Genomic DNA, 17,981 nt, shown 5'->3' on the forward strand with positions numbered 1-17,981 from the left:
GAGCACCAACAAGAACACGGAGCACCAACAAGAACACAGAGCACCAACATGAACACAGAGCACCAACAAGAACACAGAGCACCAACAAGAACACGGAGCACCAACAAGAACACAGAGCACCAACAAGAACACAGAGCACCAACATGAACACAGAGCACTAACAAGAACACAGAGCACCAACAAGAACACAGAGCACCAACATGAACACAGAGCACTAACAAGAACACAGAGCACCAACAAGAACACAGAGCACCAACAAGAACACGGAGCACCAACATGAACACAGAGCACTAACAAGAACACAGAGCACCAACAAGAACACGGAGCACCAACAAGAACACAGAGCACCAACATGAACACAGAGCACCAACATGAACACAGAGCACCAACAAGAACACAGAGCACCAACATGAACACAGAGCACCAACAAGAACACAGAGCACCAACAAGAACACAGAGCACCAACAAGAACACAGAGCACCAACATGAACACAGAGCACCAACAAGAACATGGAGCACCAACAAGAACACAGAGCACCAACAAGAACACGGAGCACCAACAAGAACATGGAGCACCAACAAGAACATGGAGCACCAACAAGAACATGGAGCACCAACAAGAACACAGAGCACCAACATGAACACAGAGCACCAACAAGAACACGGAGCACCAACAAGAACACAGAGCACCAACATGAACACAGAGCACCAACATGAACACAGAGCACCAACAAGAACACAGAGCACCAACAAGAACACGGAGCACCAACAAGAACACAGAGCACCAACAAGAACACAGAGCACCAACATGAACACAGAGCACTAACAAGAACACAGAGCACCAACATGAACACAGAGCACTAACAAGAACACAGAGCACCAACAAGAACACGGAGCACCAACAAGAACACAGAGCACCAACATGAACACAGAGCACCAACATGAACACAGAGCACCAACAAGAACACAGAGCACCAACATGAACACAGAGCACCAACAAGAACACAGAGCACCAACAAGAACACAGAGCACCAACAAGAACACAGAGCACCAACATGAACACAGAGCACCAACAAGAACATGGAGCACCAACAAGAACACAGAGCACCAACAAGAACACAGAGCACCAACAAGAACACAGAGCACCAACAAGAACACGGAGCACCAACAAGAACATGGAGCACCAACAAGAACACAGAGCACCAACAAGAACACGGAGCACCAACAAGAACATGGAGCACCAACAAGAACATGGAGCACCAACAAGAACACAGAGCACCAACATGAACACAGAGCACCAACAAGAACACAGAGCACCAACAAGAACACAGAGCACCAACAAGAACACAGAGCACCAACATGAACACAGAGCACCAACAAGAACATGGAGCACCAACAAGAACACAGAGCACCAACAAGAACACGGAGCACCAACAAGAACATGGAGCACCAACAAGAACATGGAGCACCAACAAGAACACAGAGCACCAACAAGAACACGGAGCACCAACAAGAACATGGAGCACCAACAAGAACATGGAGCACCAACAAGAACATGGAGCACCAACAAGAACATGGAGCACCAACAAGAACATGGAGCACCAACAAGAACACAGAGCACCAACAAGAACACAGAGCACCAACAAGAACACAGAGCACCAACAAGAACACAGAGCACCAACAAGAACACAGAGCACCAACAAGAACACAGAGCACCAACAAGAACATGGAGCACCAACAAGAACACGGAGCACCAACAAGAACATGGAGCACCAACAACAACACAGAGCACCAACAAGAACACAGAGCACCAACAAGAACACAGAGCACCAACATGAACACAGAGCACCAACATGAACACAGAGCACCAACAAGAACACAGAGCACCAACAAGAACACAGAGCACCAACAAGAACACAGAGCACCAACAAGAACACAGAGCACCAACAAGAACACAGAGGAGGCCAAGACCTCGACCACAGGAAGAGGAGCGCTCAGGAAGCTGTAAGAAGAGAATTACTGCGTGAGGAAGGAACATGTAAGCTCATGGAAGAGGAAGAGAGGAAGCAAGAGAGAAATGAGAGAAAATGAGAGTCAACAAGAGAAAGTGACAATCGACAAGAGAACATGAAAATCACCAAGGAAAAGTCAATGAGAGAAAGTGAGTCAACAAGAGAAAATGAATCAACAAGAGAAAGTGAGTCAACAAGAGAAAGTGAGTCAACAAGAGAAAGTGAGTCAACAAGAGAAAGCGAGTCAACAAGAGAAAATGAGTCAACAAGAGAAAATGAGTCAACAAGAGAAAGTAAGTCAACAAGAGAAAGTGAGTCAACAAGTGAAAGTGAGTCAACAAGAGAAAGTGAGTCAACAAGAGAAAGTGAGTCAACAAGAGAAAATGAGTCAACAAGAGAAAATGAGTCAACAAGAGAAAGTAAGTCAACAAGAGAAAGTGAGTCAACAAGTGAAAGTGAGTCAACAAGAGAAAGTGAGTCAACAAGAGAAAGTAAGTCAACAAGAGAAAATGAGTCAACAAGAGAAAATGAGTCAACAAGAGAAAGTAAGTCAACAAGAGAAAGTAAGTCAACAAGAGAAAATGAGTCAACAAGAGAAAATGAGTCAACAAGAGAAAGTAAGTCAACAAGAGAAAATGAGTCAACAAGAGAAAATGAGTCAACAAGAGAAAGTAAGTCAACAAGAGAAAGTAAGTCAACAAGAGAAAATGAGTCAACAAGAGAAAATGAGTCAACAAGAGAAAGTAAGTCAACAAGAGAAAGTAAGTCAACAAGAGAAAATGAGTCAACAAGAGAAAATGAGTCAACAAGAGAAAATGAGTCAACAAGAGAAAATGAGTCAACAAGAGAAAGTGAGTCAACAAGAGAAAGTGAGTCAACAAGAGAAAGTGAGTCAACAAGAGAAAGTGAGTCAACAAGAGTAAGTGAATCGTCAGGAGTAAGTGAATCGTCAAGAGAAAGTGAGTCAACAAGAGAAAGTGAGTCAACAAGATAAAGTTAATCAACAAGAAAAAGAGTCAACGAGAGAAAGTCAGTCAACAAGAGAAAGTGAGTCAACAAGAGAAAGATAGTCAAAAGGAGAAAGTGAGTCAGCAAGAGAAAGTGAGCCAACAAGAAAAAGTGAGTCAACAAGAACAAGTGAGATTCAATCATCAGGAATATATATATATATAATAGACGTTCATTCAACTGGACACTCGCAGCCTCGAACCGCTGCCCACATATACTGCTGCCAGCCGCCCCTGCCGACTGAACCTCCAACACCTCACTCAAGGAAGGATCCCCGAAGCACCAATCTGCTGCCCAACTTGAGCTTAATCTCTTCCTGTGGAGAGTACCACTTTGAATTTTTTGAATTTTCTTATATTTCTCCGGCAGCTTTGTTTCGTGAGTTTAAATCTATGACCTCTTGTTCTTGAAGTTCCGGGTCTCAGGAAGTAAAGTGTAAAGTGTGTGGACAAAGTAGGACAAAAATAGAGGTTAGAGGCATTAAATATGCAAAAACTAGAAGATAAAGAAGAAAATGAGGCGATATGATCACTACATACAAAATAGTAACAGGAATCGATAAAATTGATAGGGAAGAATTTTCCCAATCAATTTTATCGATTCCTGTTACTATTTTGTATGTTGTGATCATATCGCCTCATTTTCTTCTATCTTCTAGTTTTTGCATATTTAATGCCTCTAACCTCTGTTTGTGTCCTACTTTGTCCACACACTTTACACTTTACTTCATGTAGATCCCTATACAAGCCGAACTGCCAGAGATACCTATAGCCAAGTCTTATTCGAGCTGTGACAACGTCTGTTAGTCTGCAATAAGAGACATCCTGTTCGCTGATGACGGCGCCCTCAACGTCAGCACAGAGCAAATGATGCAGCACAAGATGGACTGCTGCTCACCGGTCTGCGACAACTTCGGTCTCATCATTAGCACCAAAAAGACTGAAATCAAGCAGCAACCCGCACCCGGAACACCCTACCAGACACCCCACGTCACTGTCAAGGGGACAGAACCTGCACGCAGACAACAACTTCACCTATCTTGGCACCACAGTCTCAAGAGCCGTGAACGTAGACGCAGAAGTCGACAACAGGATCACCTGGGCCAGCGTTGCCTTTGGAGGACTCCATGAGAATATCTGGGAGCGAAGGGCCCTCCTCAGCCTTATCACCAAACTGAAGGTCTAACGTGCAGTGGTACTCACCATCCTTCTCTAGCCCAGCGAGATCTGCACTGTCTACAGCAAACACGCCAAACACCTAAATCAACTTTCACTTGAACTGTCTCCGCAGACTTCTCCACATCAGGTGGCAGAACAAAATCCCAGACACGTCTACATTCCCAGCTTCTACAACCCCTTCAGAAAACTCAGGCCACATTGTCCAAATGCCCGACAGCCGATTGTCTAATATTTTGCGATTCAAACTCTGCTCTTTTAGCAATTTAAAACTTCTCCTGGAAGATCGACAGAAAGAACCACATACTAGCAATTATAAATGACCTAATCGGTGCATAGAGTAAAGCGTTTCGAATCTCCTTTGTATGGATACCATCACACATAAATATAACCCATCATAAGGACGCAGACATGAAGCTAAATTAACGTGTAACAAAGATGAAGTTGAATTAGATCTAAGCATCCCCATCTCTGCTGTCTAAACTATATTGTATCAAACACTCAAGCCTTTAAGGGAGAAAATTACTGACTCCCAACGACCTGAAAGCACCAGTATAAAAAGCTATGATTTGTTCAGATCTGAAGCCTAGTAACATGGGCGGCACAAAACGTGGACCAGACTGTGCGACACAGTGGTTGCCAGGATCAGGTTGGGTTACCGTTACTTGTGGCAGGTGGCTACAGGTGACGGATCTCCCAATCCTGAGCACTCCAGGTGCAAACTCTGTGAGCAGGAACTGCGGCATGATCTCCCACACTACATCACCGAATGCCCAGTTATCAGACCATTCAGATCCGTTGGCATGAGGTACCTGAAGCTTTGCAATTACTTTATTCACTCTCGTTTTATTGATGATATCCTCATAATGCACCCAGAGTTTGCCAGTGCAGACCTACTGATCACATGCCTCTGTATGACTAACCATCCTGTGTGACGGGGATCACGCAGCTAGAGTTTGACACACAGTACTCCCCTTCATATTGTCTAGGACAGCTGGACACATGCAGACGTACCTAAATGTGTTAATAGAAAAATAAACAGCTGTTGTATGAAGAATCATGCCAGGGCACGCATTCTGGAACCCCAGTGTGGCGCCAGGGAAGTACCTGGACCCCCAGTGGGGCGCCAGGGAAGTACCTGGACCCCCCCTGGGGCGCCAGGGAAGTACCTGGACCCTCAGTGTGGCGCCAGGGAAGTACCTGGACCCCCAGTGTGGCGCTAGGGAAGTACCTGGACCCCCAGTGTTGCGTCAGGGAAGTACCTGGACCCCCAGTGTGGCGCTAGGGAAGTACCTGGACCCCCAGTGTGGCGCCAGGGAAGTACCTGGACCCCCAGTGTGGCGCCAGGGAAGTACCTGGACCCCCAGTGTTGCGTCAGGGAAGTACCTGGACCCCCAGTGTGGCGCCAGGGAAGTACCTGGACCCCCAGTGTGGCGCCAGGGAAGTGCCTGGACTACCAGTGTGGCGCCAGGAAAGTACCTGGACCCTTAGTGTGGCGTCAGGGAAATACCTGGACCCCAGTGTGGCGCCAGGGAAGTACCTGGACCCCCAGTGTGGCGCCAGGGAAGTACCTGGACCCTCAGTGTGGCGTCAGGGAAGTACCTGGACCCCCAGTGTGGCGCCAGGGAAGTACCTGGACCCCCAGTGTGGCGCTAGGGAAGTACCTGGACCCCCAGTGTTGCGTCAGGGAAGTACCTGGACCCCCAGTGTGGCGCTAGGGAAGTACCTGGACCCCCAGTGTGGCGCCAGGGAAGTACCTGGACCCCCAGTGTGGCGCCAGGGAAGTACCTGGACCCCCAGTGTTGCGTCAGGGAAGTACCTGGACCCCCAGTGTGGCGCCAGGGAAGTACCTGGACCCCCAGTGTGGCGCCAGGGAAGTGCCTGGACTACCAGTGTGGCGCCAGGAAAGTACCTGGACCCTTAGTGTGGCGTCAGGGAAATACCTGGACCCCAGTGTGGCGCCAGGGAAGTACCTGGACCCCCAGTGTGGCGCCAGGGAAGTACCTGGACCCTCAGTGTGGCGTCAGGGAAGTACCTGGACCCCCAGTGTGGCGCCAGGGAAGTACCTGGACCCCCAGTGTGGCGCCAGGGAAGTGCCTGGACAACCAGTGTGGCGCCAGGAAAGTACCTGGACCCTTAGTGTGGCGTCAGGGAAGTACCTGGACCCCAGTGTGGCGCCAGGGAAGTACCTGGACCCCCAGTGTGGCGCCAGGGAAGTACCTGGACCCTTAGTGTGGCGTCAGGGAAGTACCTGGACCCCCAGTGTGGCGCCAGGGAAGTGCCTGGACAACCAGTGTGGCGCCAGGAAAGTACCTGGACCCTTAGTGTGGCGTCAGGGAAGTACCTGGACCCCAGTGTGGCGCCAGGGAAGTACCTGGACCCCCAGTGTGGCGCCAGGGAAGTACCTGGACCCTCAGTGTGGCGCCAGGGAAGTACCTGGACCCCCAGTGTGGCGCCAGGGAAGTACCTGGACCCCCAGTGGGGCGTCAGGGAAGTACCTGGACCCCCAGTGTGGCGCCAGGGAAGTACCTGGACCCCCAGTGTGGCGCCAGGGAAGTACCTGGACCCCAGTGTGGCGCCAGGGAAGTACCTGGACCCCAGTGTGGCGCCAGGGAAGTACCTGGACCCCCAGTGTGGCGCCAGGGAAGTGCTTGGCGCCGGGCTGTCGTCAAGTTGTATAAGATCACTACTGACACGGGTTGTACACACACACACACACACACACACACACACACACACACACACACACACACACACACACACACACACACACACACACACACACACACACACACATATAGCCAGCCGGCCGAGCGGACAGCACGCTGAACACGTGATCCTGTGGTCCCGGGTTCGATCCCGGGCGCCGGCGATAAACAATGGGCAGAGTTTCTTTCACCCTATGCCCCTATTACCTAGCAGTAAATGGGTACCTAGGAGTTAGTCAGCTGTCACGGGTTGCTTCCTGGTGTTTTTTTCGGGGGGGGGGGGGGGGGAGAAGTAGTAGTTAGAAACGGTTGATTGACAGTTAGGAGACGAGACCAAAGAGCCAGAGCTCAACCCCCGCAAGCACAAATAGATGAGTACAAATAGGTGACTACACACACACACACACACACACACACACACACACACACACACACACACACACACACACACACACACACACACACACACACACAAGAATGAGAGGAGAAGATGAACCAGCAATGCTTGATTTGATATTTACCCTAAATGAATGGGATATAAGGGAAGTTAAGATGGAAGCGCCCTTGGGAATGAGTGACCACAGTGTATTGAACTTTGAGTACCTGGTAGAGCTAGGACTTATCTCCCCCCAAAAAGATCTAGGAATCAAAAGGCTGGCATACCGAAAGGGGAATTATGAACAGATGAGAAGTTTCCTAAGTGAAATACCTTGGGACACAGACCTCAGAGACAAGTCTGTACAGGGTATGATGGACTATGTTACCCAAAAGTGTCAGGAGGCAGTAAACAGGTTCATCCCGGCCCAAAGGGAAAAATCCGAGAAGCAACAGAAGAATCCATGGCATAATAGGGCATGTATGGAAGCGAAGAAACTGAACAAAAAGGCGTGGAGGAACTTCCGGAATAACAGAACACCAGAAAGCAGAGAGAGATACCAGAGAACCAGGAATGAGTACGTCAGGGTGAGAAGAGAAGCAGAGAAAAGTTTTGAAAATGATATAGCAAACAAAGCCAAGACCGAACCAAAGCTACTCCACAGTCACATCAGAAGGAAAACAACAGTGAAAGAACAGGTAATGAAACTTCGAACAGGCGAGGACAGGTATACAGAGAATGACAGAGAGGTGTGTGAGGAACTCAACAAGAGGTTCCAGGAGGTCTTCACAATAGAACAGGGTGAGGTCACTGTGCTAGGAGAAAGGGAGGTAAACCAGGCAGCCTTGGAGGAGTTCGAAATTACGAGAGAGGAGGTCAAGAGACACCTGCTGGATCTGGATGTTAGAAAGGCTGTTGGTCCAGATGGGATCTCACCATGGGTACTGAAAGAGTGTGCAGAGGCACTTTGCTTGCCACTCTCCATAGTGTATAGTAAGTCACTAGAGACGGGAAACCTACCAGAAATATGGAAGACGGCGAATGTGGTCCCAATATACAAAAAGGGCGACAGACAAGAGGCACTGAACTACAGGCCAGTGTCCTTGACTTGTATACCATGCAAGGTGATGGAGAAGATCGTGAGAAAAAACCTGGTAACACATCTGGAGAGAAAGGACTGCGTGACAAATCGCCAACATGGGTTCAGGGAGGGGTAAATCTTGCCTTACAGGCTTGATAGAATGTTACGATCAGGTGACACAGATTAAGCAAGAAAGAGAGGGCTGGGCGGACTGCATTTTCTTGGATTGTCGGAAAGCCTTTGACACAGTACCGCATAAGAGGCTGGTACATAAGCTGGAGAGACAGGCAGGTGTAGCTGGTAAGGTACTCCAGTGGATAAGGAAGTATCTAAGTAATAGGAAGCAGAGAGTTACGGTGAGGGGTGAGACCTCCGATTGGCGTGAAGTCACCAGTGGAGTCCTACAGGGCTCTGTACTCGGTCCTATCTTGTTTCTGATATATGTAAATGATCTCCCGGAGGGTATCGATTCATTTCTCTCAATGTTTGCGGACGATGCTAAAATTATGAGAAGGATTAAAACAGAAGAGGACTGTTTGAGGCTTCAAGAAGACCTAGACAAGCTGAAGGAATGGTCGAACAAATGGTTGTTAGAGTTTAACCCAACCAAATGTAATGTAATGAAGATAGGTGTAGGGAGCAGGAGGCCAGATACAAGGTATCATCTGGGAGAGGAAATTCTTCAGGAGTCAGAGAAGGAAAAAGACTTGGGGGTTGATATCACGCCAGACCTGTCTCCTGCAGCACACATCAAGAGGATAACATCAGCGGCATATGCCAGGCTGGCCAACATACGAACGGCATTCAGAAACTTGTGTAAAGAATCATTCAGAACTTTGTATACCACATATGTCAGGCCAATCCTGGAGTATGCAGCCCCAGCATGGAGTCCATATCTAGTCAAGGATAAGACTAAACTGGAAAAGGTTCAAAGGTTTGCCACCAGACTAGTACCCGAGCTGAGAGGTATGAGCTACGAGGAGAGACTACGGGAATTAAACCTCACTTCGCTGGAAGACAGAAGAGTTAGGGGGATGTGATCACCACATTCAAGATTCTGAAGGGAATTGATAGGGTAGATAAAGACAGTCTATTTAACACAAGGGGAACATGCACAAGGGGATACAGGTGGAAACTGAGTGCCCAAATGAGCCACAGAGATATTAGAAAGAACTTTTTTAGTGTCAGAGTGGTTGACAAATGGAATGCATTAGGGGGTGATGTGGTGGAGGCTGACTCCATACACAGTTTCAAGTGTAGATATGATAGAGCCCGATAGGCTCAGGAATCTGTACACCTGTTGATTGACGGTTGAGAGGCGGGACCAAAGAGCCAGAGCTCAACCCCCGCAAACACAACTAGGTGAGTACACACACACACACACACACACACACACACACTCAAGGGCCTCGTAGCCTGGTGGATAGCCAGGACTCGTAATTCTGTGGTGCGGGTTCGATTCCCGCACGAGGCAGAAACAAATGGGCAAAGTTTCTTTCACCCTAAGTGCCCCTGTTACATAGCAGTAAATAGGTACCTGGGAGTTAGTCAGCTGTCACGGGCTGCTTCCTGGGGTGTGTGTGTGTGGTGTGGGAGAAAAAAAAAAGTAGTTAGTAAACAGTTGATTGACAGTTGAGAGGCGGGCCGAAAGAGCAAAGCTCAACCTCCGCAAACACAACTAGTAAACACACACACACACACACACACACACACAAGAGGCTGGGGCTGAACGAGACATAGAACAGTTTTCCCGGATTGGTCAGTACAACAAAGACAAAAAGAGATTGATGAAGGTAGTGTTGAGGAACGAGGCCACCACAGAGAACATCCTGGTAAAGAAGAGCAAACTGAAAATTGCTGGGAATTCCAGAGAGGTATACCTTCAGAGGGACATGACCAGGGACGAGATTATGAGGAAAATTATCCCTGCCCTCCGTGCTGCCGACCACAGACGGCAGCAGATACAAGGAAAAGGCGCAGGGAGAGGGAAGGGAACCAGGGATCAGCCTCCATCCCAGCACTCCCAGAGGGAAGTAGGGAACCCCAGCCTAGCCATTCAGGAACCCCAGAAGGGAATGCAACACGCCTGCCCAACACCCCATAGGGCCCCCCCTCCACCCCCAGCTCAAATCCCTCCTTGCCCCTACACAAAGCCAACCATATCACCCAAATCCTCCCTCCCCCCTTACCCAGAGTATCCCCTGCCTTCCCATCCCCTGGTCTTCTTCCTGCCCCAGGCAGACCCTGGCAAGACCTAGGCCCTCCATCCCCCACCCCGTCTCCCCCCAAACCCCTGTTAACTACACCACAGGAGGGCGTGCCCTCACCCTAAGCAATCCCTGAGCCCCCAACCCCAAACACTCCTTCCCCCCCCCCCCACCCTCAGGACTTCTTCCTGTCCCAAGCAGGCCTGGGCAAGACGTAAGCCTTTTATTCCCCACCCCACCTCCCCCTGAACCTCTGGCAACTTCCTTACAGGAGGAGGAGCCGACCAAAGTAGAAATGACCATGGAACAACTTTCTACACTTGTAGGGAGTGAGGGTGAAAATAGATATAGGAAATTGAGCTTCAAGGTAATGTACTCAAACATCGATGGGATTAACAATAAAGCAAGTGAAGTGGCAGAAAGGGTGCAAGAAGAAACCCAGATGTAATAGGACTAACGGAAACAAAATTGTCAGGAGTCATAACAGATGCTGTGTTTCCAAAGGACTACTATATAGTAAGGAAAGAGAGGGAAGGGAGAGGAGGTGGAGGAGTGGCCCTGCTGATAAGGAAGGACTGGAGTTTTGATGAGATGGAAATTCCTGGTTCCCTTCCCTTCCCTGTGACGGATTCAGAGATTACATAACAGGAACTATGACAATGGATGGACCTAAGATAATAGTGACAGTCATTTACAAAAATCCACTAAATGGCAGAAAACCCAGACAGGAGTTTGATAGGAACAACATGGCAACTAATAATATAATAGAGAGAGCAGCTTCAGTTGTCTGCAGGAATGAACATAAGAACATAAGAACATAAGAACAAAGGTAACTGCAGAAGGCCTATTGGCCCATACGAGGCAGCTCCTATTCTATAACCACCCAATCCCACTCATATACTTGTCCAACCCGTGCTTGAAACAATCGAGGGACCCCACCTCCACAATGTTACGCGGCAATTGGTTCCACAAATCAACAACCCTGTTACTGAACCAGTATTTACCCAAGTCTTTCCTAAATCTAAACTTATCCAATTTATATCCATTGTTTCGTGTTCTGTCCTGTGTTGATACTTTTAATACCCTATTAATATCCCCCCGGTTATGTCCATTCATCCACTTGTAAACCTCTATCATGTCACCCCTAACTCTTCGCCTTTCCAGTGAATGCAACTTAAGCTTTGTTAATCTTTCTTCATATGAAAGATTTCTAATTTGGGGAATTAACTTAGTCATCCTACGCTGGACACGTTCAAGTGAATTTATATCCATTCTATAATATGGCGACCAAAACTGAACTGCATAATCTAAATGGGGCCTAACTAGAGCAAGATATAGCTTGAGAACCACACCAGGTGTCTTGTTACTAACGCTGCGATTAATAAATCCAAGTGTCCGATTTGCCTTATTACGAACATTTATGCATTGATCCTTTTGTTTTAAATTCTTACTAATCATAACTCCCAGATCCCTTTCGCAATCCGACTTCGCAATCACAACACCATCTAGCTCGTATCTTGTAACTCTATCATCATTACCTAACCTCAGAACTTTACATTTATCAGCATTAAACTGCATCTGCCAATCCTTTGACCATTTCAAAACCCTATCTAGATCAACTTGAAGTGATAGTGAGTCCTCCTCCGAATTAATTTCCCTACCGATTTTCGTATCATCGGCAAATTTGCAAATGTTGCTACTCAAACCTGAATCTAAATCATTTATATATATTATAAACAACAGAGGTCCCAGGACAGAGCCTTGAGGCACTCCACTTACAACATTTTCCCACTCTGACTTGATTCCATTTATACTAACTCTCTGTTTCCTTTGGTATAGCCATGCCCTAATCCAGCTTAATATAGCACCCCCAATACCATGAGACTCTATTTTTTTTAATCAGTCTTTCATGTGGCACTGTATCAAAAGCTTTGCTAAAGTCAAGGTATACAACATCGCAATCCTTACCACTATCAACTGCCTCAACAATGCTAGAATAAAAAGATAACAAATTTGTTAAACATGAACGGCCATTTATAAAACCATGTTGCGACTCAATTATTAATTTATGTTTTTCAAGATGAAGACGAATTTTATTTGCTATTATAGATTCGAGTAACTTTCCCACAATAGACGTTAGGCTAATTGGTCGATAGTTAGACGCAAGTGATCTATCTCCTTTCTTAAAAACTGGTATCACATTAGCAACTTTCCAAAACTCTGGCACTCTGCCTGACTCTATTGATTTATTAAATATGGTTGACAGTGGGTCACAAAGCTCCTCTTTGCATTCTTTAAGCACCCTGGCAAACACTTCATCCGGCCCTGGGGATTTGTTTGGTTTGAGTTTTACTATTTGTTTAAGAACATCCTCCCTGGTAACTGCTAAACTCGTCAACCTGTCCTCGTCCCCACCCACATAGACTTGTTCGGCTGAAGGCATATTGTTAAGTTCCTCTTTAGTAAATACAGATACAAAATATTTATTAAAAATACTACTCATCTCTTCATCACTATCTGTTATTTGACCTGTCTCAGTTTTTAATGGACCTATCCTTTCCCTAGTCTTAGTACGATATAACTGAAAAAACCCTTTAGGATTTGTCTTTGCTTGCTCTGCTATGCGAACTTCATAGTTTCTTTTTGCTTTCCTTATCTCTTTTTTAACATTTCTAACCAGTTGTACGAATTCCTGTTCTAAAGTGACCTCCCCATTTTTAATCCTTTTGTACCAAGCTCTCTTTTTACCTATAAGGTTCTTCAAATTCTTTGTTATCCACTTTGGGTCATTAGTATACGATCTATTCAATTTGTATGGTATACTACGTTCCTGTGCTTTGTTTAGAATATTCTTAAATAAGTTATATATTGAATCCACATCGAAATCCCCATTTAAGTCACCTATCGCTGGGTTCATGTCTCGCTCCAAGACCGGCCCACACCCCATACCCAAGCCTTTCCAATCAATTTGACCCAAAAAATTTCTTAGGCTATTAAAATCAGCTTTTCGAAAATCTGGCACTTTAACAGAATTTTCTCCTACTGGTCTATTCCATTCTATGCTAAATCTGATTTCTTTGTGATCACTGCTCCCTAGCTCACTCCCTATTTCGATGTCATTAATTTGCGTTTCCCTGTTAGTTAACACTAAATCTAAAATATTATTTTCCCGTGTTGGTTCCTTAATGTGTTGCGTAAGAAAGCAATCGTCAATTAATTCTAGAAAATCTTCTGCTTCACTATTCCCTGTTTTGTTCAACCAGTTTATTCCGCTAAAATTAAAGTCACCCATGACATAAATACTGTTAGATCTAGATGCTCTAGATATTTCATCCCATAGATGCTTTGCTTCCATTCTGTCTAAATTTGGTGGCCTATATATTACTCCTATTATAATATTATTAGCTTTTTCGTTTAATTCAATCCAAATAGTTTCTGTGTGTGGCTCTGTTTTGATTCCCTCTTTGAGACTACATTTCAAATTATCCCTAACATATATGGCTACTCCACCTCCTCGTCTAATATATCTATCTGTGTGAAATAGTTTAAATCCATATATTTGATATTCAGCTAATAGTTCTCTATTTTCTACATTCATCCACGTTTCGGTAAGTGCAATAATATCTATTTTTTCTGTGCAGACAAGAGCATTTAATTCGTTAATTTTATTTCTTAGACTTCTACTGTTAGTGTAATATACCCTAAGTGAATTGTTATTTTGCGGACCTTCTCTTTCCCTGATCGTTTTGCCAATTCCTTTCTCCCACAAACACATACTTTTATTACCTCCTTCCTCCAAATCAATTCCCATACCTCTATCTACTAACAGTTTAAACCCAAACAAACACCTCTAACCACTTCTTCTAGCGAGTTCGCAACAGCAACAACCCCAGCTCTCGATAGATGCACCCCATCACGAGCATACATTTCATTTCTTCCATAGAAGTGTTCCCAGTTGTCTATGAAAGATATTGCATTTGATTTGCAATATCTTTCCAGCCGGCAATTGACACCAAGTGCCCTCGATATCCATTCATTTCCCACTCCCTTTCTTGGAAGAATGCCACATATGATCGGGATTCCTCCCTTGCTCCTAACTAACTCTATGGCTGTTTTATACGTTTATAAAACAGCCATAGTTTAATGGCTCAAGACTCTTAATCATGGGCGATATCCCTACCTCATGGAGGTAGGGATAACCTATCCAAGGATGGGACCAGAAGGGAAAAGACTGAATTACCGAAGAGGAAAATATGATGAGATGAGGAACTTCCTCAGGGGAATACCATGGGAAACAGAATTCAGAGAGAAGAATGTACAAGACATGATGGATTATGTCCCCCAAAAATGCCAGGAAGCTGCCGATAGATCTATCCCGGTCCAAAAGGGGAAAACTGAACAAAAAGCGAAAAGCAACAGAAGAATCCATGGTTCAACCAGGAATGTAAGGTAGCGAAGCAACTGAGTAAAAGAACATGGAGAAACTGTGAAGGAACAAGTGATGAAGCTGAGAAAAGGGGAGAACAGATACACAGAGAATGACAAGGAGGTGTGTGAAGAACTCAACAAGAGATTCTAGGCTTTTACAGAGCTCAACCCCCGCAAGCACAACTAAGTGAATAAAACTAGGTGAATAAAACTAGGTGAATTCAAGTAGGTGAATAAAACTAGATGAATACAACTAGATGAATACAACTAGGTGAATACAACTAGGTGAATACAACTAGGTGAACAAAACTAGGTGAATACAACTAGGTGAATAAAACTAGGTGAATTCAAGTAGGTGAATAAAACTAGATGAATACAACTAGATGAATACAACTAGGTGAATACAACTAGGTGAATACAACTAGGTGAACAAAACTAGGTGAATACAACTAGGTGAATAAAACTAGATGAAAACAACTAGATGAATACAACTAGGTGAATACAACTAGGTGAATAAAACTAGGTGAATACAACTAGATGAATACAACTAGGTGAATACAACTAGGTGAATAAAACTAGGTGAAAACAACTAGGTGAATACACACACACATCATATATCAGGAAGCTGTACACAAGTTGATTGACAGATGAGAGGCGGAACCAAAAAGCCGAAGCTCAACCCCCTCCCCCCCCCTTCCTCTCCAAGGAAAACTAGGTGAGTACATCTAGGTGGGAACTCAGATCAGAGGTCATTGCATTCTACATCACCGGCTAGAAAAGCGGGGTTCAAGAGCTAAAACTTGATGTTAGGATTGTACTCATACACACAGGAACTGAACAATGGGCGAATAAATGGCTACTAAAGATTAAGGCAAGTAAATGTAAAGAAATAACGTAGAGGATAGATTACTCTATTGGTCCATACGAGGCAGCTGTTATTGGTTCATACGAGGCAGCTGCTATTGGTCCTTACGAGGCAGCTCCTATTGGTCCATACTAGGCAGCTGTTATTGGTCCATACGAGGCAGCTGCTATTGGTCCATACGAGGCAGCTGCTATTGGTCCATACGAGGCAGCTCCTATTGGTCCATACGAGGCAGCTCCTATTGGTCCATACGAGGCAGCTTCTATTGGTCCATACGAGGCAGCTGCTATTGGTTCATACGAGGCAGCTGCTATTGGTCCTTACGAGGCAGCTACTATTGGTCCATACGAGGCAGCTGCTATTGGTCCTTACGAGGCAGCTGTTATTGGTCCTTACGAGGCAGCTGCTATTGGTCCATACGAGGCAGCTCCTATTGGTCCATACGAGGCAGCTGCTATGGGTCCATACGAGGCAGCTACTATTGGTCCATACGAGGCAGCTGTTATTGGTCCTTACGAGGCAGCTACTATTGGTCCATACGAGGCAGCTGCTATTGGTCCTTACGAGGCAGCTGCTATTGGTCCTTACGAGGCAGCTGCTATTGGTCCTTACGAGGCAGCTCCTATTGGTCCATACGAGGCAGCTGCTATTGGTCCATACGAGGCAGCTGCTATTGGTCCTTACGAGGCAGCTCCTATTGGTCCTTACGAGGCAGCTGCTATTGGTCCTTACGAGGCAGCTCCTATTGGTCCATACGAGGCAGCTCCTATTGGTCCATACGAGGTAGCTCCTATTGGTCCATACGAGGCAGCTGCTATGGGTCCTTACGAGGCAGCTGCTATTGGTCCTTACGAGGCAGCTGCTATTGGTCCTTACGAGGCAGCTGCTATGGGTCCATACGAGGCAGCTACTATTGGTCCATACGAGGTAGCTGCAATTGGTCCTTACGAGGCAGCTTCTATAGGTCCATACGAGGCAGCTGCTATTGGTCCATACGAGGTAGCTCCTATTGGTCCATACGAGGCAGCTGCTATTCGTCCATACGAGGCAGCTCCTATTCGTCCATACGAGGCAGCTGCTACTGGACCATACGAGGCAGCTGCTATTGGACCATACGAGGCAGTTCCTATTCGTCCATACGAGGCAGCTGCTACTGGACCATACGAGGCAGTTCCTTTTGGTCCATACGAGGCCATACGGAGAAGCCTTTATAGTAGTCAGACGCATGTACACTTTCCCCCACGAAGGATGTAACCCTTCAATCTAAGTACATAGGTATGACGTCGACCAAGCTAACGAGCCGTTTGACCTGTTATCTTCAATCCGGTGCCCCTAAAAATCACACGGGACTAGCCCCTGACATCACCCTAACAAGAGAAATGTTGAATAAAAACACTTGTATAATAGACAAAAGCCAAGGTGTAAGACGATTACAAATTCTTGAAGCAATTCACATCAAAATAGAACAACCTATCATAAATACCCAGATAACGGAACTATTCACTCTACCCACCATGAGAGTAAGAACAAGACCGGAACGTGAAGATGCCAACATAGAAGACACTGCTCAACATGCTACACCCAATACACCTGATTAATCTTTGTATGTGTATGTGGACCTTTATGGCCATTTTCTTTACAGGCCTTTAAAACTTTATGCCTTACTTTTTCCTCCCTTTATGCCTTATTCTTAACCCATTTGGATTGGTCTACTTGTTTTCACCTTACCCCATATTAGTATAAATCCAACATGATTTGCAATCACTTGAGAATGAACCATGTAGGGTCGAAACGTTGTGTAATTTTATAATAAGTGTAATTCATTCTACAGTTATTAATTCTTTTTCTTCATCTCACACGAAGATGACTTTTGAAGAACTCCTCAGAATATTTGAAGAAAGAATATATATATATATATATATATATATATATATATATATATATATATATATATATATATATATATATATATATATATATATATATATATATATATATATATATATATATATATATATTATTAAATATGACCGAAAAAGTAAGATTAATAATTCTAACACGAATTTTCTCAATATTTCTTATGGTTCTTTTCACTGTTGATGGTAATTGAAAAATCAATTC

At 45.4% G+C, this 17,981-nt stretch overlaps 2 protein-coding genes across 2 annotated transcripts; both read left to right on the forward strand.

Moving 5' to 3' along the window:
- The first annotated feature begins 352 nt into the window (after positions 1 to 352).
- LOC138351336 (LIM domain-containing protein A-like) lies at positions 353 to 826 on the forward strand. Its single transcript, XM_069303058.1, has one exon. It carries the CDS (start codon positions 353 to 355, stop codon positions 824 to 826), a length of 474 nt encoding a protein of 157 aa, XP_069159159.1.
- A 1,353-nt stretch (positions 827 to 2,179) lies between these two features.
- LOC138351337 (golgin subfamily A member 6-like protein 26) lies at positions 2,180 to 2,935 on the forward strand. Its single transcript, XM_069303066.1, has one exon. It carries the CDS (start codon positions 2,180 to 2,182, stop codon positions 2,933 to 2,935), a length of 756 nt encoding a protein of 251 aa, XP_069159167.1.
- The last annotated feature ends 15,046 nt before the right edge of the window (positions 2,936 to 17,981 follow it).

This window comes from Procambarus clarkii, chromosome 5, assembly GCF_040958095.1.
Source record: "Procambarus clarkii isolate CNS0578487 chromosome 5, FALCON_Pclarkii_2.0, whole genome shotgun sequence".
In the NCBI taxonomy this organism is placed as follows: Eukaryota; Metazoa; Arthropoda; class Malacostraca; order Decapoda; family Cambaridae; genus Procambarus; species Procambarus clarkii.